At 61.7% G+C, this 22,408-nt stretch overlaps 2 protein-coding genes across 11 annotated transcripts in view; one reads left to right on the forward strand and one right to left on the reverse strand.

The window, feature by feature from the left end:
* On the reverse strand, positions 1 to 16,676 carry TMC8 (transmembrane channel like 8). Of its 6 annotated transcripts, none has more exons than XM_032241522.1 (17): positions 13,852 to 14,121; positions 11,130 to 11,899; positions 10,230 to 10,689; positions 9,924 to 10,072; positions 9,467 to 9,616; positions 9,111 to 9,193; positions 8,474 to 8,610; positions 8,011 to 8,158; positions 7,287 to 7,457; positions 6,836 to 6,975; positions 3,340 to 3,463; positions 2,894 to 2,991; positions 2,520 to 2,703; positions 2,262 to 2,392; positions 2,011 to 2,169; positions 1,509 to 1,587; positions 1 to 509 (listed from the first exon to the last, which is right to left on the reverse strand). In XM_032241522.1, exons 3-17 carry the CDS (start codon positions 10,376 to 10,378, stop codon positions 231 to 233), a joined length of 2,181 nt encoding a protein of 726 aa, XP_032097413.1. In that variant the 5' UTR covers positions 10,379 to 10,689; positions 11,130 to 11,899; positions 13,852 to 14,121; the 3' UTR covers positions 1 to 230. The 6 variants fall into 6 exon arrangements, with proteins under 6 accessions (XP_032097413.1, XP_032097414.1, XP_032097416.1 ...); XM_032241523.1 differs by lacking the exon at positions 13,852 to 14,121 and having other exon boundaries at positions 10,230 to 10,412; positions 10,519 to 10,689; positions 11,130 to 11,974; XM_032241525.1 differs by lacking the exons at positions 11,130 to 11,899; positions 13,852 to 14,121 and adding an exon at positions 16,411 to 16,676.
* Positions 12,767 to 22,408, forward strand: part of TMC6 (transmembrane channel like 6) — a 17,494-nt gene continuing 7,852 nt past the window's right edge. For 4 of the 5 annotated variants that reach the window (XR_004257732.1, XM_032241518.1, XM_032241519.1 and 1 more), the window contains exons 1-12: positions 12,767 to 13,287; positions 15,341 to 15,453; positions 15,611 to 15,700; positions 16,056 to 16,214; positions 16,670 to 16,775; positions 16,950 to 17,046; positions 17,153 to 17,410; positions 17,747 to 17,937; positions 19,202 to 19,346; positions 20,545 to 20,700; positions 21,095 to 21,246; positions 21,405 to 21,584. Coding sequence is in view for 4 of the 5 variants with exons in the window: in XM_032241518.1 (XP_032097409.1) it covers positions 12,902 to 13,287; positions 15,341 to 15,453; positions 15,611 to 15,700; positions 16,056 to 16,214; positions 16,670 to 16,775; positions 16,950 to 17,046; positions 17,153 to 17,410; positions 17,747 to 17,937; positions 19,202 to 19,346; positions 20,545 to 20,700; positions 21,095 to 21,246; positions 21,405 to 21,584 (2,033 nt within the window). In the remaining variant the exon portion in view is untranslated. Of the gene's footprint in view, positions 13,288 to 15,078; positions 15,218 to 15,340; positions 15,454 to 15,610; positions 15,701 to 16,055; positions 16,215 to 16,669; positions 16,776 to 16,949; positions 17,047 to 17,152; positions 17,411 to 17,746; positions 17,938 to 19,201; positions 19,347 to 20,544; positions 20,701 to 21,094; positions 21,247 to 21,404; positions 21,585 to 22,408 lie in introns of all 5 variants that reach the window. The other variant, XM_032241521.1, reaches the window with a different exon arrangement.

Consider the following 22,408-nt stretch of genomic DNA (forward strand, 5'->3'; position numbering starts at 1 on the left):
ACTATACTAATAGATTACGTATATTATAAAATATGCAATAAAAAAATAGACATTTTAAAGGGTGAGATAAAAATACAAATAGAATATTCCCATGTGTTCTTTCTGATGCCCCTGGGGGTGTGTGTCCATCTTTGGGGACCCCTGAGGGAGGTCCTGGAGCCAATGAGGGGTCGGTGGTCACCAGGGTCCTGGAAGGTGGAGTAAGGAGGCCTGGGGGACCGGGGTCGGGTTTACAGCTCCGGGCCGCTGGGAAAGCGGACTCTGTGGGTGGAGGCCGGGGTACCATGTGGTCCAGGGCAAGGGGAGCGGAGCCCCAGGGCGTCCACGACGGAGAAGCCCGGCCGCGGGTCCCGGGGTCCCGGGGAGCCAGGGCACGGGAATCCTGGGCAGAAGGACCGTGGGCGCGAAGCTCGGGAAGCAGGGGACTCCCGGCCCCGAGAGTCCCTCGGGCCTGGCTCTGGCAGCAGTCTCGACAGGTCCTCCACCAGGTGCCACTTCTCCTGAACCTGCTGTGAGGAGAGCGAGCGGCGAATTGCGACAGGCGCTGCTTCCCACGAGCGGGTGTCAGGACAGCCGCGGCAGCCGCTCCATGGCCCACGGGACCACCCGCCCCGGAAGTAGCCAGAGGCCACGCCCCCTCCAGATATCTCGCCCCACCAGAGTTCCGCCCCATACAGCTCTAGACCACGCCCTCCAAGAGGCCCGCCCACAACGCATCCTGAGACCACGCCCCACCAGGGTCCCACCCCATGCAGATATAGACCACGCCCTCTAAGAGTCCGCAGCCCAAGGCCACGCCCCGTTAGAGGCCCCACCCTGAGGCCACGCCTTAGCCATGTCACTGCTCTGCCCGAGCTCTATTAAGCCTCTGTCCCCAAGTCTCAAGTCGTATCTTTTTTTTTTTTTTTTGAGACTGGGTCTCGCTGTGTTGCCCAGGCAGGAGTGCAGTAGCAAGACACAGCTCACTGCAGCCTCCGCCTCTTAGTCTCAAGCAATCCTCCCACCTCAGGCTCTAGAGTAGCTGCGACTACAGGTGCGAGCCACCACGCCTAGCTCATTTCTTTAATTTTTAGTACAGAGAAGATCTTGCTATGTGGCTCAGCCTGGTCTCAAAGTCCTGAACTCAAGCAGTCTTCATGCCTCGGCATGACCCGCTGCACTCAGCCATATTCTCTTTTTAAATAATTATTGATTTTTGGTAGAGATGGGGGGTCTTGCTTTGCTGCCCAGGCTGGCTTTGAACTCATGGCTTCAAGCTATCTGATCCTCCTGCCTGGGCCTCCAAAGCATTGGGGTCACAGGCCGAGGCCTGGCCCCTAAGGTCATGCTGTACCAGGTCTGGCTCCCTGTCTCAGGAGCCCTAGCCATTCCCTTCCTCCCCTTCCCCGTCTTTACCCTCAGCCTGAGGCCACACCCTCCAGATCAGCCCTGTCCTAGGCCCTAGGCCACACACAGGGAAGGGTTTCCACTGAAGCTGCCATCCCCTTGCCAGCCCCAAGGACACTCACCCACACCAGCTGCTTCCGGAGCCTGTGGATGGCCCTGGCATTGGCCTGGGTCTGGGAGATGCACACGGTCAGGACAATGCTTGGGTTGGAAGGAGATTCATTGTCAGTTGCCCCTGTGGCCACAGGCACCTCTCCCTAACTTCCTCTCTCCCCACTTCAATCTCTTCAACACTCGATACTGGGGTCTCCTCACTGCACACCGCTGTATCTGAGGATGGGACTGTCCTCTCCTTCCTCACAGGGCCCCCATGCCCTCACCTCTAGCACAGCAATACCAATAGCTCAGCGGCTGTGGCTGCCCAGACATGGTGCTTCCCTGGTGATCCTGCAATCCCCACAGCAGCACAGACAGTGGGCCCAGGAGGTGCCTCCTTTTCAGGGGCCCATACTTCCCTTGGTTTCCCAAATCTGGCTCCTGGCTGGGGGTGCACAGGCTTGCCACCCCCATGGAAGACCTCCCCTTCCAGGTGCCCCCTTCCATGAGCCCTGCTGCCCTGAGCACCTGAGCATGATGAGGAGCGGGAAGCTGAAGGCGTGGGAGCCCAGGTAGTGGAGGGCACGCTGGCCAAGGGGCGAGAGTCCAAGGGCCACCAGCTCTGGGACCACTTGCCAGGGGGCTGAATAGTTAGTGAAGAGGCCACAGTCCAACGAGGAGTGGATGCTGGAGAGAGATGGCCAAGGGCGGCTGGCGTCAGGGTCCTGGGTGAGGAGCTGCCCCTGCCAGCCTCCATGTGCCCCTCCTCCTCCCCTCACCTGCTGACCACATAGCCCAGGGGCACCACGGCCAGTAGCAGGCCCAGGAGGAGCACCAGCTGGAAGAAGAAAGTGGAGCTGGAGGCTCGGAAGGGCCGCGAAGACGCCCTGGAGTTCTTCAGGAGGGTGTACTGGGGGCGCAAGCAACACAACCAGGGGTCAGCCAGGTGTGCAGACCCCAGGCGCTGAGGCCAGGGAAGCGGGCAGGAGCAGGGAGCGAGGCCGGCTCAAGGCGCCCACCCAGCCGTGAGCCATCACCTTCTTGATGTAGAAGGTGAGGAAGAGGAAGACGCTATTCAGCAGGGGCAGCAGGGGGCAGTAGAAGAGGCCCATCCAGGTGACCGTCTGCGCCGCCACGATGTCCAGCACATTCTTGGGCACCAGGAACTCCTCCCGGTCCAGCCAGGCCCAGAACCGGCCTGAGAACCGGTCCACCAGCAACCTGCAGGGACAAGAGGGCCCACGGAGGATCCAGGTACCCACCACTCCAGACGGATGCGTGGGCCGCATCGGTCGTGGCCGCAGCCTGTCATTCACTCCTGGGCTCCACGCTGGACCCGCTCACCCTTGGCTGTAGCCACTGGCCATCCCCCAACATGCCCGATGGCCATGTGAGTGCCACCGTCACTCACCTCCGAGGCAAGGTGACCAGGAAGGCGAAGGCCGCGGTGAGGAGGAAGTTGAAGATACTCAGCTTGTACAGCTCCTCCCCTACGGAGTTCTCCCAGCACTGGGGTACAGAGGAGGGGGACTAGTCACCACTCACGGCCCACCCTCCCTTCCCTTAGCCTCTTGTGGGGGTCTCTATGGCACAGGCGCCTTGCCTGGAGTCTGATAGAATCGCTAGGTGGAAACCCAGGCCTTGAGAATGGGATTAGAGCAGAAACCCCCCCAGGGCAGCCTCATGACACCACATGGCAGCAGTGGCGCCCCCTGGGGGGTGTGCCACGGTGCAGGCAGCTCTGTTCACAACTGCTCTCAAAGGTGACTAAGGGGCAGGAACAGGGCTCAGCACAGTTAGAGGTGGGCTTTTGGGGAGAAGGAAGGGAGGGACAGGCCCCACCAGGCTGCCAGCCACCTGATAATCACAAGCGTTGTAGCCGTAGGATTCACAGCTGGTCTTGTCTCTGCCAATGCACAGTATGGTCTGACCCAGAGAGAAGGAGAACATCCCCAAGCTGGCCAGCTTCAGTACCACGCACCTGGGGGCGGGGACCTTGTCAGGCAGAGGGGCCCAGGCACATGGGCACCGGGCTTCCCCCAGGCTACGAATGTGGCTGATGTCTGAGGGACATCGTGGGATCGTGTTGTGTCCTGGGCCCAGCCTCCTTCCAACCAGCTCTGTCTTCGGCAACGTGGTTAAAAGTGTGTTCCCAGGGTCTGAGTCTCCAGATGACTCATGGGAAAAAGGGTTCTGTGGTTTTTTTGAGAACGAGTCACTCTGCCGCCCAGGCTAGAGTTCAGCGGCGTGACCTCGCCTCACTGCCACCTCTGCCTCCTGGTTTCAAGTGATTTCTGACTGATTTTTTGTATTTTTAGTAGAGACAGGGTTTTACCATGTTGGCCAGGCTGGTCTTGAACTCCTGACCTCAGGCGATCCACCCGCTTCGGCCTCCAAAAGTGGTGGGATTACAGGCGTGAGCCACCGAGCCCAGCCAAGTGTTCTGTTTTTAAAACAGTTTGAGAAACACTGCACAGTCCAGCCGTGTCCCCCACACCTGGTGTGGGGAACACGGGCGCCAAGCTCTGCCGTGGAGAAGCCTGTGGCCTTTTCAGGATCCTGACTGCAGGCAAGCGCCTCCTTCCTCCACCACCTGTGGACATCCAAGTCCACTGACGTGAGCCTGCATGTCACACATATGTGCCGCACAAATGCACTTCACGATGCATGGCCAGACCACACAGATGTGATTGCCTAAACCGAAACATCATCACATGCCTGTTATCTGATTTGTTTGTTTTTGAGATAGGGTCTTACTCCATTGCTCAGCTGGAGTGCAGTGATGCGATCACAGCTCCCTGCAGCCTTGACCTCCTGGGCTTCAGTGATCCTCACACCTCACTCCTCTAGTAGCTAGGACTGTGTGCCACCACGCCCAGCTACTTTTTTTGTATTTTTTGTAGAGACGGGGTCTTGTCATGTTGCCTGGACTGGTCTCAGATGCCTGGGCTCGAGTGATTCTCCCTTCTTGGCCTTCCAAAGTGTTGGGGTTACAGGCGGGAGCCACTGTGCCCGGCCACGTGTGATCTCTAAGGGTGGACATTCCCACTGCTGATACAGGGCTAGAGAGCAGCTGGGAACGGTGCTTCTCCTGTTGAGGGAGGCAGGGGTAGGTGAGCGCTTTTTTACTTGGAGACAAGGTATTGCCCTGTCACCACGGCTGGAGGGCCCTCGTGCGATCACAGCTCTGTGTCTTCAAACTCCTGGGCTCAAGCCATCCTACTCCCTCAGCCCCCCAAGCAGCTGGGACTACAGATGTGCGCCACCAAAGTCAGCTAATTTTTTAATTTTTTGTAGAGATGGGGGTCTTGCTGTGTTGGCCAGGCTGGTCTTGAACTCCTGGGCTCAAGCAATCCTCCCACCTTGGCCTCCCAAAGTGTTGGGATTACAGGCATGAGCCACTCAGCTCAGTCCAAGGGTTTATATTTTAAATCTTCATCCTGTTAAGCATTTTTATTTATTTACTTATTTTTGAGAAGAAGTCTTGTACCATCACCCAGGATGGAGTGTGATGGCACAATCTCAGCTCACTGCAACCTCCGCCTCCCAGGTTCACGCGATTCTCCTGCCTCAGCCTCCCGAGTAGCTGGGATTACAGGTGCCCACCACCACACCTGGCTAATTTTTTGCATTTTTAGTAGAGACGGGGTTTCACTAGGTTGGCCAGATTGATCTCGAACTCCTGACCTCATGATCCGCCCACCTCAGCCTCCCAAAGTGTTGGAATTACAGGCGTGAGCCACCATACATACCCGGCCGAGCATTTTGGATTTTTTAGTACATGCATGTGTTGTAAACTCTTCAAAAAATAAAGGTGTTTCTTGTTTTGTTCTGTTTTTTCTTTTGAGACGGTCTCACTCTCTCATCCAGGAGTGCAGTGGCACAATGGCCACTCACTGCAATGTCTGCCCCCAGGTTCAAGTGGTTCTCCTGCTTCAGCCTCCCGAGTAGCTGGGATTACAGGCTCCCACATCACGTCTGACTAATTTTTTGTATTTTTAGTAGAGGCGGGATTTCACCATGTTGGCCAGGCTGGTCTCAAACTCCTGACCTCAGGTGATCCGCTCACCTTGGCCTCCCAAAGTGCTGGGATTACAGGTGTGAGCCACCGCGCCTGCCCTCAAAAACTAAAGTTTCAAAGCAAACCAAACACAGCTGACTTTGAGGAAGCAGAGGGAAAAGCAGTTAGGGCAGGTGGCAGGTGAGGGTGGGGGGCGGGAGAGGAGCCAGTGGGAGCTCAGGTGGGCTTCACACAGAATTTCTGTGGCTGGGTGAGGGGTGGAGAAGTAGAGGATCTAGACAGGATCTAAGTGCTGAGACAGAGGGTGGCAGAGCCTTGGGGTGGTAGTCCTGGCGGCTCCAGCGGGAGGATAGCTGCAGCCCAGGAGGTCAAGGGCTTGCTTTTAACTTGCCCCTGGCAGGCACGATGAGCTTGGCTTTGGCTGGGCACTTCACCCATGTGAACCTCAGTTTCCTCATCCCTCAAAGGGGAGATATATATATACATTTTTTTTTTTTTTTTTTTTTTTTGAGAGATGGGGTTTTACCACGTTGGCCAGGCTGGTCTCAAACTCCTGACCTCAGGTGATCTGCCCACCTCGGCCTCTCAAAGTGCTGGGATTACAGGCATGAGCCACCATCCCGGCCTGGGATTTTGTATTTTGAGTAGAGATGGGGTTTCACTATTTCAGTAGAAACAGGTCACGTGAGGGCTGTCCAGGTAAGGATGTAAGCCCTCAGGGTGTAGAAGCTCTGCATGTCCCGTGTTGCCAGTTTTTCTGTGTGAGAAGCCCACTCCCAGCACCCCTGGCTGCAGTCCCTTGCCTACTGAATGGCGGGAGCTTGGTCCAGACTGGCGGCTTCCTTCGGAGGTGGGGGATTGGAAAGCCTTAGACATGGGGCCCTGAGGTTGTGTGCTGTGAGGTGTCCACCTGCCTTCCCTTGGGCCACTAGTGAACGGGGAAGCCTCTCATCTGGGGACCCCAGATGCCAGGTGACAACCGAAAGAGAACGTTGGCCAGGTGCAGTGGCTCATGCCTGTGATCTCAGCACTTTGGGAGGCCTAGGCGGTGGATCACCTGAGTTCAGGAGTTCGAGACCAGCCTGGCCAACATGGGGAAACCCTGTCTCTATTAAAAATGCAAAAATTAGCCAGTCATGGTGGCGGGAGACTGTAGTCCCAGCTACTCGGGGGGCTGAGGCAGGAGAATTGCTTGAACCCGAGAGGCAGAGAGGCAGAGGTTGCAGTGAGCCGAGATAGCGCCCCTGCACTCCAAAAAACAAAAAGGAAAACAGAGCAGCAGGGTGCAGACTCGCCACGTGCCCACTTGTCCCCACCAAAGGTGGCACTCACCAGATCAGGGTGAGGTTGACCTCGGTGTTGGGAGGGTAGTTCTCCAGCTGGACCAGGAATGTGAACAGCAGGGGACCCAGGAAGTTGACCAGGGCGATGACCCCAGGGGGCAGGTACTGGAGCAGCAGAAACAGGGACTCCTGCAGGAAAAGGCAGGTCAGGGGAGCTGCATGTTGGGGGGGCCCTGTCAGCTCCCTGCCCCCCATAGCCCCCTAAAGTGTACCTCTGGGGCAGGCTGGGAATAAGGAAGCCCACAGGCCATTCCCTTCAGCAGCCTGGCAGTCTGTGGGGATATCCGGTGGGAACCTGCCTGCCCTGGCTGTGACCTGTGGTGGCTACGACCAATTTAACTTCTCTGAGCCTCAGTTTCCTCATCTGTAAAATGGGATCATCCCATCTGCCCCCACCACGCAGTTCTGGTCAGGATTAAATGAATGTAATTGCCTGGCACCTCCTTGTTGTCCTGTGAGTACGTGGTAGCCCAGAAGATGGCGCTGATGGCCCCAACCACAAGGAGCCCGATGAGTACGTTGACCCGCAGGTAGGAGAGCAGGTGGCAGACCCTCTGGGCTCGGGTCTGTTGCTGCATCAGCTGGAAGTGACGGCCCTCCTCCAGCTCCACCTGCCAGGAAGGGTGGGGACAGAGGCAGCTGAGGGCAGGGTGGGCCAGGCAAGGTAGGCGTGGGAGGGACAGGTGCAGGAAACGCTGTCACATGCAGTCACACACTCCCACACTGCCATGCTCCCATAGACACTCAGATTCACACATTCAGCCACATGTGGCCTCAGCATCACCCCTTCAGTCACACGTGGCCTCACACGCAGCCACACATCCGCACATATTCGCATGCTCTCAGTCACGTTCCCACAGACTCCCACACATGCTCACACACACGGGCATGGTCACACTGGTCACACATGTTCACACACGCTGGCACAGTCACACAGGCTCACACACGCTGGTGGGTTCACACACGCTCACACACGCTGGAATGTTCACACCGGTCACACACGCTCACACACGCTGGCACGGTCACACAGGCTCACACACGCTGGCATGGTCACACTGGTCACACACGCTGGCGCGGTCACCCAGGCTCACACACACTGGCATGGTCACACCGGTCACACACGCTCACACATGCTGGCGCAGTCACACAGGCTCACACACACACCTTGAACTCATTTCGGATCTCATGCTTCTTGATGGTGGCTGCTTCCTGAACCCGGATGCAAAAGTCCCAGGAGGAGAAGACCTTGCTGCTGAGAGGCACCTTGTAGTCCTGACCCAGCAGAGTCTTCTGCGGTAGCCCCTTCACCATCCTGCAGGGCAGGAGATCAGGGGCTGCTGGAGGAGGGGCACCTCTACCATCCAGTGTCAGCCTCGGCTGGGCTCTGGGTCTAGGGTGGGGAAGGCCCTGGCAGCCCCAGGTGCAGGCCCTGGTGAGTGAGGAGTCAGAGCAGGGGGTGGTGGCCCTGTTCATAAGGTCTGTGGCCAGAGCCTGGGCTAAGGAACCACCCAGGAGCCAGTGGTGTGGGGCCAGAGGCCTTCCTGCCAGTGGGAGGGTACCATGCCAAGGAAGGGGTGATCAGGGAAGATGCCCCGGCAGTGGGTGAAGGCATGGGCTTCGCTCTCACCGCTGCAGAGTTCCGCAGAAGCAGAGGAGCAGGCAGGCCAGTGGGCTGAGGAGGTAGGCCAGGCGGATGCTGTATGCTGAGCTGCTCTCAGGCCCCACCCGGTACGCTCCATAGAAGAGGTAGGTATTGGTGAGGGCCTGAGGACAGCAATGGAGATGCCCAGCCCAGGTGAGCGCCAGGCGCCCCCTGAAATCCCCACCGGGTAGGGAGTGTCCTATCTTACAGAGGCCCACAGAGGTTTGGCAACTGTCCCCAGGTCACAGGGCTTTGAGAAAGAGCCGGGACTGGAACCCAGGACCCCCGATGGGAACCACTCCCCCAGTGGCTTCCCAGGATGAGGGTGGGGAAGTGCTTCTCCCAGAGGCTGGGACACTTTTCCCTTTTTGTCCTTTGCACCCTTACACCAGCTGGGCTCCGGGGGCCACGGGCATATGCCCCAGAGTCCGCGTGGGGCACAGCGGCCTCTCCCTGTCCCTAACCCCACCAATGGCCAGCCCAGTCTGTCTGTGTGAGATCATCAGGGAGGAGCCGAAATGCCCCTGGAGAGGTAGAGGTCCTCTTAGACTTGTGTCCGCTGAAGCCACTTCCCTGGGTCTCCCAGACTCTGTGGACCACAGCCAGTAGGGACCCCACTCACCCTGCCAGTTAAAACATGCCAAACTTGATTGTGGAACTTCAAAACGCCCGTCTGGGACTGGCTGCTTCCGGGGCACTGGAGGGCTGTTGGGAGGGAGGGGCTGATCGAGAGGGATCCAGGAGGCGGCGGCGAGGCCGTGCGGATACCGCTCCATAGCCCCAACCCGGGGGAGGCCTGAGCAGGGCGCTGCGGATGTGCCGGGGTGTGCCCCACACCAGGCGGGGTCAGGGAGAGAGAGCCCCGGCCCGGCATGGCGGGAGCACGCCCAGGGTTGCCCCCGCGCTCTAGGCCCTGGGCCAGCCCCCGGTGGCGCAGGTGGGCACCGGAGCTCTTCCCCTGGTGGGGCGCGCGCTTACTCAAGTCCAGGGCGGGGCCTGGGTCCGGGGTGCTGAGCCAGGCCAGGGGTAGCAGCACGAAGCTCGCGGTGGGCAGCAGGCTCAGCAGGTTGAGCAGTAGCAGGAAGCGGAGGAAGGTGAAGTAGGACTGGATTCCGGTGCCGAAGAGGCCTGCGGGGGCGTGGGAGGGAGAGCGGGGTGGGCCGGGGAGGCTGGGACCGGGCTGAGAGTCCAAGGCGGGGTGGCCGCCCGGCTCCCACCCACGCGAGTCCGGCGGTGCGGCTGACAGCTGCCTGGGGGTGCTGCGTGGGCCTGAGGTTTGCGGTGCCCGCGGGAGGAGGGGGTGGGAGCGAGGAGGGGCTGATTGGTCGGGGGACCCGGCCGAAGGCGGGTGGGATGATGCCTCCCTCCTTTTTTCCGATCTGGGCAGTGGGGCTCCGGAGAGGGCATGGAGAGGCGGGGTTCGCGCGGGTCCTACCCCCGATCTCGTAGAGAGCCCCCTCCCAGAGCCCAAGGCCCCGGGCCAGCCGCTGTGCCGCCTCCCGCAGGCGCCTTTTCACCGTCTGCTGCCGGCGCTGCCACCGCTGCCAGCGCAAGGTCTGAGCTCCCGCGGGCTCACGCAGCCGCCTGGACGCGGGTGGGGACAGGGGCGACCCTGAGTCACCCGCCCTGCCCGCCCGCGCCAGGCAGACGCGCATGGGCTGGAGGAGTCTTCCCGCCCCATCCGACGGGGCAGCCTGGAAGCGCCCCCCCACCCACCGCCCAGCGCCCGCGTGGCACCCACCAGATGAGGCGCTTGTCCATCATGGCATAGGGCAGCCCGCGCACTGGAGCCCCGGAGCATCGCAGCCGCTCCATCTCCGCCTCCCACAGCTCCTCGGGCTCCGGCCCCCCAGGGCCGCGTTCCGATGGCACCGACTGCGGCCGCAGCATCTCGGCAGGCGCGGGTGGAGGCTGGGGCGCGGGGCTGCGGGTGCGGGGGATGTGGGGCCCTGGGTGGATGAGTCGCAAGGCCTTGGCCCTGGCCTCTGGGCTCGCTGGGCTGGGGGCGGGCCCTTCCTTCCCCTGCGCACCGGCGTCAGGGCCTGGTCTCCGGCGGCCCGAGGGTCCACTTGCCGGGGTCTGTGGCCTGGCCGCCTCCGGGGCTCAGAAATGAGGAGAGAGAATCCTGGTGTGGGCGAATCCAGACTCAGTCCTGCTCCAACTCTCAGAGGGACACACAGCCCCGGCCTCAGTCTCCCCATCTGTCAAATGGGGTGAAAGTCCCAAAGGGCACAGAAAGAAGGACGGTCACAGGCAAAGCCAAGACCTGCTGCACCTCACACCCACCTGTGCCTGAGCCCACCGGTGCCCACCTTCGCCCTGTGGAGAGACAATTCCTGCTTTTCTCCATGTGCCAGTTTGCCCTTCCAGCAGAGCCCGTGTCCCCAACCCCACAGTTCTTGGGACTCAGCATCTGCTGCATCTGATGTCAGGGGATCCCCTTCCATCTTCCTTCTCGTGGTCCAGCCCCCAAGCCTGGGTCTGCCCAGGTACCCCCAAAATCCCCCCAGGAAGAGCTGTGGTTACAGCCCCAGCCGTGGGGACAGGAGCAGGGGACCCACTGCTGCCCTTGTGAGGCTCTAGCAAGCCCTCCACAGCCCGTCACCCTCTGCATCCTCCCTCCACTTGACATCCAGCTCACCTGGAGACCAAGGGACAAAGCCCCTGGAGGAGTCCCCTCCTCAGACAGCTCCTGCCAAGGCAGGCAGGGCGGTAAGGGAGTCCAGGGGAGGGCTCACGTGACAGGAACCCCAGCTTCCCCCTCCACTACCTCCCTCCTCCCCTCCCACCCCACGGTTTCCTCTGCTCTAAACTGAGGCTCAGCAGGCACTTCCTGAGGGCCCCTGAGACACAGAGTTGCAGGTGACAGGCGCTGGCAGCTCGTGCTCCCTGGGAGCTCTGCGTGCACTGGTCTGGGGACCCGCACTTCCTTTCCCTCTGCACAGGAGCCTGGTCTCCTGTGGTCTTAGGGTCCACTGGTCCGGGTCTGCCCCCGGCTGCCTCCAGGGCTGCCAGGCCCGTGGCTGAGGCCCTCTCTGTTTGCCCTTGGGGCCTGACCTGGGAAGCTGACATGGGTGGGGATTCGGATGTCGGGGGCGCAGGGGCCAAGCTCTTTATCTGCCTGCCACAGGGTCCCTGGAGGGCGCGATATGACAGAATGGTGGGGTCCCCTGAACACCAGCTGCTGGGTTTCCAGATACTCCTGGTGTTACTGCTGGACTTCTTGCCTCTGTCATTGGTGCTACCATTGTGCCAAGGCCCAGGACTGGCACCTGGTCCATAGTAAGTGCCCAGGAATCGGCTCTATTTGTGCTCGCCCAGGCTAGATGTTTAAGACACACCTTTGCCAATTTCCTGTCCCCGGGCCCCTGGGGGTCCCGCAGCCCTTCCTCCCTGCTCCCTCTCCACCTGCTATAGGGCCCAGTCATCTCAGGTCTGAATGTTTATAGCTTTTCTCCCTCTCTGCCTGAGGCATCCTTCCTGGTTTCCAGAGTCCTTGCTGTGAGTCAGGCCCGAGCCGTGTGCTGGTGCTGGGCACACAGTGGGCTGGGGTGGGAGGGGGCACAGCGCCACAGATGTGCATGTCAATAGGAAGTGGCAGGTGCTCCACCAGGGTTCAATCTGGGGAGGCTCCCCAGAGGAGGTGGCATTCATGCAAATTCAGTGTGGGTATGCAGGGAGGGGGAAGAGTGGAAGGAGAGGCAGGGGCTGGACCTCCATGCCAGGGTGCCATTTGTCAAGAACCAGCTTGGAGTAGCCATCTGAGGACCACACTGGCAGCTGCAAAAGGCCCTATCCTGGGCCTCGCCTTGCCTGCCTGCTCTGCCCAGCAGCAGCACCCTCTCCTGCCCTCCTGGGCCCCAGCTCACATTTACTCTCATGCTTCATGGCCTCTCCCCACCAGGAATGACCCTCCCTTTCAAATGGTCTTGGGGTGGGGGGTGCCATCTCAAAGCCAGTTTCCTCCATAGGGTTCCCAGGTGGACCACCAAGTCTCATGCTTTGCATGGGGGCACCCTAAAGGGTGATTAACCTCTCTCAGCCTCAGTTTCCTCATCTGCAAAATGGGAATATCAGTGCATACCTTCCTGGCTCATGGGGAATTACAGAAAATAGAGCAACAGGTAAAGCACCTTCAGGTCCAGCACCTGGGGACGTTCACGTTAAGTGTCAGTGTGACCTCATTTCACCCCCTCCTCTCCACACCACACACAGGAAGTGAGCCAGAACTCTTACAGATAAACAATGAGCCCCGCCCGGGTGTCAGGAGGGGGAGATAACCAGGCTCCCCCAGCGTGGGTCGGGGAGAGTCAGCAGGAGGCTTGCAGCTGAGGGGGGGGTTGCCCAATCTGGTGTGAAAGACTCTATGTTCCTCGGGCTTTCAGCGGCATGTTACATGGATGATCCCTAACCATGGGAAGCAGATGGGTCTGGAATTATCGTCCCTTTTTGGAACTTGGGGAAACTGAGTCTCACAAAAATTGGGGACTTCCACCAGGGACTCGGATGAATCCAGACACTCGGCCCCCCTCACCCAGCTCAGACCTCAGAATGCGGTGCGAGGAGGGGTCGCAAGTTGGCAGAGAAGGAAGGCACAGTCGCCGCGGGGCGCCCGGAGGAGGGAAGGGGGCGCCACGGGCGGGACCACGTGACAGCCGAGGCCCGTCGCCCCGTGGGCCGGGCGGTGCAGCTCCACCCGGCCCCGCCAGACCTGCGTCGGCCCAGTGGCCCCCTGGGGTCCTTTGCCACTCCCTCGCACTGACCCCGCGGCCCCTCCCTCGGTTCCCGGCGGGGCACAGGTGAGCCTGGCTGCGCGCGCGGCCCCTCCTCCCCGGCGCCTCCCAGGTGAGCGGCCGCGATCCCGGTTCCGGGTCCCGCGGGGCTGCAGCTCCCGGCGGGGTGGAAGTGGGGGCGGCGCGCGGGTCTTGCCAGCCGCGGTCGCTTCTCCCCTGCGGGGACGGCGGCAACCCCTCCTGAACTCCGTTCGGCCACTGGGGCCCCTTGGCAGCCGGGTTCCCTCCCCGCTGCTCCCGGAGCTCCCAGGGGTTGACTCTCGGGCTTGGACCGAGCTGGGAGCGGGAGGGGCGCGGAGGGCAGCCTCAGAACCCCCAGCCCGGCCCCGGGACACCGGGGAAGGGGGGAAGCGGCCGGGATGGGAAGGGGCGGGGAGGCCGGGCCGCGCGGGCCGGACCACTGGCCGCGAGGGGCGGGGAACAGGGAGGCTGGCTGGGCGGGGGTCGGGGCCCCCGAGTTGCCGCCGCCCTGGGCTCCGGGGCCGGGTTGAGGCTCTCCATGGGTAGCGGCTGCTTCCGGGGAGCTCGCTGCCGGCTGGGGTGGGGGTTCCTGGAAACGGGCGCCTCCACACTCAGAGCTCAGGAATGGTGCGCCCCGGAAACTCCGCTGGGCTTGCCCGGGCCTCGGGCGGGGTGCTGGGGCGCTGGGTCCCCAGGTCCCCTGAGCTTCGGAGGGCCTGACTGGAGGAGGGGATTCCAGCTCTAGGGACTGGATGGGGCGCCCTCAGCCCCTCCTTCGGCAGCTGTCCCGGGTTAGGCTGGGTAGGGGCCGCCTCGGACCCAGCTCTGGTCTGGTTTTCCCTCATCTTACTCCTGCTGGAGGGAGGGGAGGGCTGGTGGTGTGGGGCCTGGCCTGAGGATGGCACCCTGGACACTGAGGGAGGGCACCATCTGGCCTTGGGACGGGCAGCCCTGCAGGAGCGGTCCTGTCGGGGCACCTGGCTTTGGCTGCCGGAGTCAGCGCCCTTCGGCCCGGCCCTGAGTTCCCTGAGGGTGAGGGCAGGAGAATCCCAGGGAAGGGGCCTGGGGCACTCGCTGGTGGCTGGGACAGAGTCCTGGCTCCACTCCCGCAGGGTGAGCAGGGCGAATCGGCCCGGAGCCAGGGCCCCTGGCAAGGCCGCTCTGGTTCCAACTGTGCCGGGTGGCGGCAGAGCCAGGACAAAGGAGGTCTACAAAGGAGGCCTGTTGAGGCCCTGGCCACCCCTCCCCAGCTGGCCTCCCTGGGATGATGGAATGTGGGAGAGTGGGTCTTCTCAGAACAGAAGGACCTTGGAGCCCCGATGGGGGTGGTGGGAGTGACTGCTGTGTGGGGAGGAGCGGCCTGTCTGCGCTTCCGCCTGGGGCTGGGGTGAGGGCTCCAGCAGCTGAGTTCCTGCTAGAGGAAGTGCTTTGGGGTCACAGGGCAGACGCAGAGGCCGCCAGCCTGCCCTGCCCTTTCTCTCCAGAAAGGAGGTATCTCTGGGCCAGAACCCTGGGAATGGAGGGTCTGAAAGGGCTGTGTCTACAGGCACCCCACCTCTTCCCCATTTCCCAGGGACTGGCGACATCAAGGAACAGAGAGGGAACTGCAGACCCACACCCTTCCTTCCTCTCTCCCCTCCCCAGACACTGGAGGGGCCTCCAATCCATTCTGGCATGAGGCTTATTCGGGCCTGACCACGAGTTTACCTGAGGTGGGGGGTGGGAAAGGCTGCCTGGGCTGTGAGTGGCACCTGCCGTGGTCCCCCAGGAGTGGGTGGTGTGGACGCCCGCCAGGCATTGAAGGCGGGCTCTGGCTCAGTGCCGCTATCTCGTCAGATGGGCAGCAAGAGGCTCTGGTGGAGGCGTCCAGGCTCTGAGCTGGCCTAGGTCTGCAGACTGGCAGGGCGTTGGCCGTGGACATGGCCCAGCCACTGCCCTTTGTCCTTGATGTCCCTGAGACCCCAGGGGACCAGAGGTAAGTGCTCTGGGGCTGGGGGCTGGAGGCTGGAATGTTCCACCCCCATGGAGAGGTCACCTGAGCAGGGGCCTGAGGAAGGAGAGCTGCGGCTGGAGGCTGATCCCCTCCCACTCCCCACAGCAGCCAGGAGCCCAGTCCCTATGATGAGAGCGAAGTGCACGACTCCTTCCACCAGCTCATCCGAGAGGCCCAGGAGGGGCTGGAGCTGCAGCAGAGAGCGAGGGGGGCCGCAGGTGAGCTTGGGCCTGGCTGCTGGGAGGCATGGACCGAGACTGGGGTGCCCTAGCCCCTCAGGACGGGCCTCCCAGCTCTGCAGGCCTAGGGTGGGGTGGGAGAGACAGTGGCCAGAGGCATCTCCAGGACCCCCAGTGAGTCTTTCTTGCTTTGCAGGGAGTGGCCCACACACACTCTCGGGGTCTGAGGACACCCGCAGCACGGCCACCCTCCGCATCCTGGCCAGCATGCCCAGCCGCACCATTGGTGAGTGGGACCCTTGGCCTCGCCCTGAGTCGGCCCCGGCGCCTGGGCTGGGCCGGGCCAGGCTCGGCTTTCCGCCGGGCATCTGCGTGGCCCAGAGCCCAGCGCGGGTTCCTAGCCCACCCGATCTGCTGCCTGGACAGCCCCATGCGGCCCTCGCTGGGCTCCAAAAACGACTCCAGAGTCGTCATGGGATAAAAATAGTCTCTTGGAATGCAGTGGTGCCCAAGGTCTCTGCTGAAAGGATTTTCCTGGGTCCTGGGAAGGGGCGAGGGACAGGGAGGCCTATGGTGAGCCCATCCTGAGGGGAGGGAGGCCTGGCCCTGCCTGGCCCCGTCTTGCTCAGCTGCCTCCGTAGGCCGCAGCCGGGGCGCCATCATCTCCCAGTACTACAACCGCACGGTGCAGCTTCGGCGCCGGAGCAGCCGGCCCCTGCTCGGGAACTTGGTGCGCTCTGCCCGGCCCAGCCTCCGCATGTACGACCTGGAGCTGGACCCCAGGGCCCAGGAGGAGGAGGGTGAGTGAGCGGGCACCAGAGCCCCAGTGGCAGACACTGGCATGGGGGGGTGCAGGAGGCCAGCCTGGTGGCGGGGCCGGGAGGGCTGGGGTGAGGCAGAGTGGGGGGGCCCCCTTCCCTATCCCTTAGCAGGCTGCCTGAAGGCTTCCCTGTCCCTCTACAGGGACCCACGGGGACAGGGAAGGGGGGGTCTTACCTCACAAACATCTTGGAGTGCTCGGAGGGTTGTGACCCTGGGCCCCCTCGCTGGGGACCGTGCAGGGGAAACACGCCGTCTTGTCTGTGAGCTTCCTGCTCAACTGAAGCAAACACAGGGACAAGCTGCGATTCAGGAACAGATAAGGGCACCGATGTGTCAGGACGGTGCCTCAGGGGCACACAGAACTGTCCAGGGTCCCGGCTGCGGGCGGCAGGGAGGGGCACTGGGGATGGACGGGACCTGCCTCTTCTCGCAGAGAAGCAGAGCCTCCTGGTGAAGGAGCTCCAGAGCCTGGCGGTGGCACAGCGGGACCACATGCTTCGAGGGATGCCTTTAAGCCTGGCTGAGAAGCGCAGCCTGCGGTGAGCGCCTCGCTCCCCCACCAGCTCCTGCGCCCCCAGCCCCTGTGCCCCCAACCCCCAGGCTGGACTGGGTGGTTCGGGAGAAGGGGCTGAGCCTGTGGGCGGCTGGTCCCCAGGAAGGAGGGAGTCGGGCCCCTCATTGATCTGGGCACCTATGGTTCCTTCTGTCCCCAGAGAGAAGAGCCGGACCCCAAGGGGGAAGTGGAGGGACCAGCGGGACCACGGCGGTGTCTGCTCCTGCTGTGGCTGGCTCAGATATGCCTGTGTGCTGGTAGGGGCCCCTGGTCTGCCCCAGGGCTGGGGCAGCTGGGCAGGGCCCCTTCGCCTGGGTCCCTCCTCCGGCCTCACCCCCAGGGCGTCTCTGCTTCTGCCCGCAGACCTTGCACAGCCTGGGGCTGGCGCTGCTGTCCAGCCTGCAGGCTCTGACGCCGTGGCGCTACGCCCTGAAGCGCATCGGGGGCCAGTTCGGCTCCAGCGTGCTCTCCTACTTCCTCTTTCTCAAGACCCTGCTGGCTTTCAATGTCCTCCTGCTGCTGCTGCTGCTGGCCTTCATCGTGGGCCCGCAGGCTGCCTTCCCGCCCGCCCTGCCGGGCCCTGTCCCGGTCTGCACAGGCCTGGAGCTCCTCACAGGCGCGGTGAGGAAGCCCTAGGGCTGGGGGCTGGGGGCGCTTGTCTTCTGCTGCCTTGGTACTGTGTCCCTTTCTTGTCCCAGTGCCCCTGGGGCTCCCAAGCCGTGCCCCCACTGTGACTCCAGGTGGCCACAGCCACCTCCCCACCTCCCCCTCAATGCCCCTGGATGCCCATCATGCCCAGGTTCCCATGGGGCTGGGAGGCCTAAGCTTGCTGTGGCCACGGCCCCTCTCTGTGTCCCTTGCCTCCCCTGCCTGCCCTCCCTGCTCTGCCCGTGGCTGTCAGGCCTGAGGTCAGGGTGAGGGTGGGGAGTCCCTGACTCGTGGCTCTCCCTGCTGCAGGGCTGCTTCGCCCACACTGTCATGTACTACGGCCACTACAGTAACGCCACGCTGAACCAGCCGTGTGGCGGAGCCCTGGAGGGCGGCCGGTGCTCACCCAGGGTGGGCGGCCTGCCCTACAACATGCCCCTGGCCTACCTCTTCACCGTGGGCGTGGGCTTCTTCATCACCTGCATCACCCTGGTGTACAGGTAACGCCTCCCCCTCATGACCCAGGCTCTGAGCTCCGCTCATCCGTCATTCGTCCTTTGACCCGGCCATTGATCTTCCCTTTCTTCCTTCTACGCATCTATCCACCTATCTGCTCTCATCTACTCACCCACCCATCCGCCCACCCACCCACCCACCCAACCACCCATCCACCCATCCACCCAACCACCCATCCACCCATCCACCCAACCGCCCATCCACCCATCCACCCACCCATCCACCCATCCACCCATCCACCCACGCATTCAGCCACCATCCACCTATTCACTCATCTGTCTATTCACCCATCCGCCCACCCGCCCACCCACCCATCCACCCATCCGCCCATCCACCCACGCATTCAGCCACCATCCACCTATTCACTCATCTGTCTATTCACCCACCCGCCCACCCGCCCATCCACCCATCCACCCACGCATTCAGCCACCATCCACCTATTCACTCATCTGTCTATTCACCCATCCACCCACCCATCTACCGACTCATTCATCTACCCATCCACCTATTCACCCACCCACCCATTCATCCATCTACTTACCCATTCAGCCACTCATTCATCCATGCATCCATCCATTCACATTCATTCATCTACCCATCCACCCACTCATCCATCCACCCATCCATTCAACCATTTACAAATATATCCACCCACCTACCCACACACGCATCTACGTATTCCACAAACGTTCCCTGTGCTCAGCTCAGGGCACGATGGTAAATGAGCATGGAGCCTGTCCTGGGGGGGCGTGCTGTCTCTGGGAGAAGGTGGACCACTGGGCTGGGACAATCCAGGAGCCTTAGCGGTGTTCCCCATGTTATGGGAGCACTGGGGAAGGAGTCAGCTTGCTTCTCAGGTGAGGTGGCACTTGCCGTAGGAGAGGAAGGTTAAATAAGAGTGGGGATGGATGAAGAAGCAGGGAAGATGTTTTGGTCAATGGGCCCAGCAGTTCTGAGATGAGCCCAGCATGTTCTGTCCGTGTCTCGCTGGGAGGCAGCCAGCCGAGTCAGTGGTGAATGCAGCCGTGCCCCTTCTTCTGGGCATGCGGCTGGTGGGTGCCGTATTGGATGAGACTGGTGTAGAGGGCTGGGGTGGGGCAGAAGCATGGCAGGAGGTCCATGCAGGGCCCAGAAGGCTCCTGAGTAGGTGGTGGGGCCTGGCTGCCGAGAGCACCCCGTCTGCCTTCTCCCCTTGGCCTCTGCCCCCTCAGCTTGTCGGTTGCCCTGTCTGTGTGTGCCTCTCCTCAGCATGGCTCACTCTTTTGGGGAGAGCTACCGGGTGGGCAGCACCTCTGGCATCCACGCCATCACCGTCTTCTGCTCCTGGGACTACAAGGTGACACAGAAGCGGGCCGCCCGCCTCCAGCAGGACAGCATTCGCACCCGGCTGAAGGTGAGCGGCCCTGGGAGCCCCCACCTGTGGGCCCTGGAGCACCTAGCTGGCCTGCCCCAGCTCCCTGCAGGCCTGGCCCTGGGCCCACTTAGGACCACATGGCCAGAACTGTGTTCTAGAGGGAGGGCCATCTGTCCGTGAGCTGAAGTCTGGGCACTGGGCAGGCGTGGCCTTCTGCTCGCAGTGACGGGGCAGGCCCTGGTTTTGCTCAGGTACGCGCCCCTCAGTTACGTGCTGCCTCTGTTGTCTGCCAGTGGGTGGTAGCACCGTGCCTGGTGAGCACCCAGGAGCCAGCCCCAAGGCCTCAGGCCCCAGCTGGCACATACCCCCTGGCTGGTGTTAGCTTGGTTGGTGGCCCCAGGTGCCCAGTGGGTGAGGACTGTCATCTTTTCTTTTTTCTGTTTTTTGAAATGGAGTCTTTCTGTTTCCCAGACTGGAGTGCAGTGGTGCAATCTTGGCTCAGTGCAACCTCCGCCTCCTGGGTTCAAGAGATTCTCCTGCATCAGCCTCTCGAGTAGCTGGGACTACAGGTGTGCACCACCATGCCCAGCTAATTTTTGTATTTTTAGTAGAAACGAGGTTTCACGGTGTTGGTCAAGATGGTCTCGATCTCTTGACCTCATGATCCGCCCACCTCGGCCTCCCAGAGTGCTGGTATTACAGGCCTGAGCCACCGCACCCGGCCGACTGTCATCTTTTCTGTGTCTGAGTGAGGAGACTGAGGCTGAGACCAAGGCCCTTGCAGAGGTCTCGGGGCCAGGAGGCTGCAGAACTGGGGGCTCGTGGAGCATTCTCTGCCTTTCTGGGGTTCTCTGCTTTGAGGAGCTCAGAGTTGTGACCTGTCAGCAGTCATTCCATGGCGGGGCTTCTCGTCACTGGGGAGCCATCCACATCCACAGGGAACAGGAAGGGACCTCTGAGCAAGGCTCTGGCCCCAGCAGGCAGGGCTGGGAGGCGGGAGGAGAGGGGTTGAGGCAGGCCTCGGGAGTGAACGCCAGTCGAGGCACAGAGGCCTCCCGGCAGAGGACTGGGTCCTCTCTGCGCGGAGGGAGGGCTCTGGACAGGTGAGAGGGCAGGTGGGGTGTTGGGGTCCAACCCTCTGTCCTGGGTCAAGCTTCCTGGTGTGTGGCGTGTGTGTTGTGTGTCATGCTGTGTCCGTGCTCTGGTGTGGGTGACAGGGACACGGTGCTGCCTGCAGGAGCTTCTGGCCGAGTGGCAGCTGCGGCAGAGCCCCAGGAGTGTGTGCAGGAGGCTGCGGCAGGCAGCCACACTGGGACTCGTGTGGCTGCTGTGTCTGGGGACCGCACTTGGCTGTGCTGTGGCCGTCCACGTCTTCTCGGAGTTCACGATCCAGGTGCGGGGATCGGGGAGAGCCTGGCCTTTGCTGGGAACATGTCCCCAGCGACTCTGGGCACCAGCCCCCTGGGGAGACAGCCTTGCCTCCCTTCCTCCACCCAGCCAGGCCAGGGTGCCGTGTGCGCTGCGCCCCGCGCTGGGGCTCCCTCCCAGCCCCGCTTCTCGCCCTTGTCTTATCTCATGGCCTTTTTTTTTTTTTTTGGTTTCTTGTTTCTTTTCCACAACCTGTGTCCCTCCCACTTCCTGTGTGGTTTGAACTTGAGACTGGGGAGGGCCAGATCTTGGAGGAGGGAGATGCTACTTGCCAGTTCCACCCCGGCCCCTCCCTATAGCTGCCGCCTCCCACCATGGATGGGGGGCCTTCCGTGACACCGCCCCCTGCACCCCTGCAGAGTCCGGAGGCTGCTGGCCAGGAGGCCTCGCTGCTGGTCCTGCCCCTGGTGGTCGGCCTCCTCAACCTGGGGGCCCCCTACCTGTGCCGCATCCTGGCTGCCCTGGAGCCGCAGGACTCCCCAGTGCTGGAGGTGTACGTGGCCATCTGCAGGTGTGTGGCTGCACATGGAAACACCCTTGGTGCTGGAGCTGGTACCGCTTGTTTGGCTCTGGGTGTATCTTGGGTGACCAAGCCCTTGGTGGGGGCCCTGGGGTGCACCTTCTGTCTCCTGCACTCATGCCTCAGCCTCTGCGCCCCGCCCTCCACAGGAACCTCATCCTCAAGCTGGCCGTCCTGGGGACACTGTGCTACCACTGGCTGGGCCGCAGGGTGGGCGTCCTGCAGGGCCAGTGCTGGGAGGACTTAGTGGGCCAGGAGCTGTACCGGTTCCTGGTGATGGACTTCGTCCTCATGCTGCTGGACACGCTTTTTGGGGAACTGGTGTGGAGGTGAGGGGGCCCGGGGTGGGCTTGGCTGGGCCCATCTGCCCACCCCCGAGTCCCTTGAGCGCTCTCTGGGCACCCTGGGCGGGGCTGGCGGGAGCATTCTCCCCATCCTGGCGCGTGGCCAGGGAGCTTCCCCGACCTGGATCTTTCAAATCAGGGCCGCGTGTCTCCACCCTTCAGAGGAACACACAGGGAACAGAACCTAACTCGTGTTTAGATTGGAAAGGAAAACAGTTTCAGAGTCTTGTGTATATCACAGCCTCAGTCTAGGATGCAAAGGAAAAACAGGCGGTAGGGAACAGACAGCGGAGGAACATTTAAAAAATGTTCCAGGCCGGGTGCGGTGGTGCACGCCTGTAATGCCAGCTACCCGGGAAGGTGAGGCAGGAGAATTTCTTGAACCCGGGAGGCGGAGGTTGCAGTGAGCCGAGATCACACCACCACACTCTAGCCTGGTGACAGAGCAAGAGCAAGACTCTATGTCTCAAAAAAAAAAAAAAGAAAAAAAAAGTTTCAGGTATTCTGCTGCAGGTCCTGGCACTTCAGCTGTTTTATCCTCTTGGTGTTTTCTTTGAGAATATGTAAATTTAATAATAATAATAAGATTAAATCAGGAGGAGGCCCGGTGCAGTGGCTCACGCTGTAATCCCAGCACTTTGGGAGGCTGAGGTGGGAAGATCACTTAAGCCCAGGAGTTTGAGATCAGCCTGGGCAACAGAGCGAGACCTCGTCTCTAATAATAACTAAAAATAAAAATTAGCTGGATATGGTGGTGTGTGCCTGTAGTCTCAGCTACTTGGGAGGCTGCGGTGGGAGGATCACTTGAG

This window comes from Sapajus apella, unplaced genomic scaffold (genome assembly GCF_009761245.1).
Source record: "Sapajus apella isolate SASKATOON/1434 unplaced genomic scaffold, GSC_monkey_1.0 scaffold48, whole genome shotgun sequence".
NCBI classification, from domain to species: Eukaryota; Metazoa; Chordata; class Mammalia; order Primates; family Cebidae; genus Sapajus; species Sapajus apella.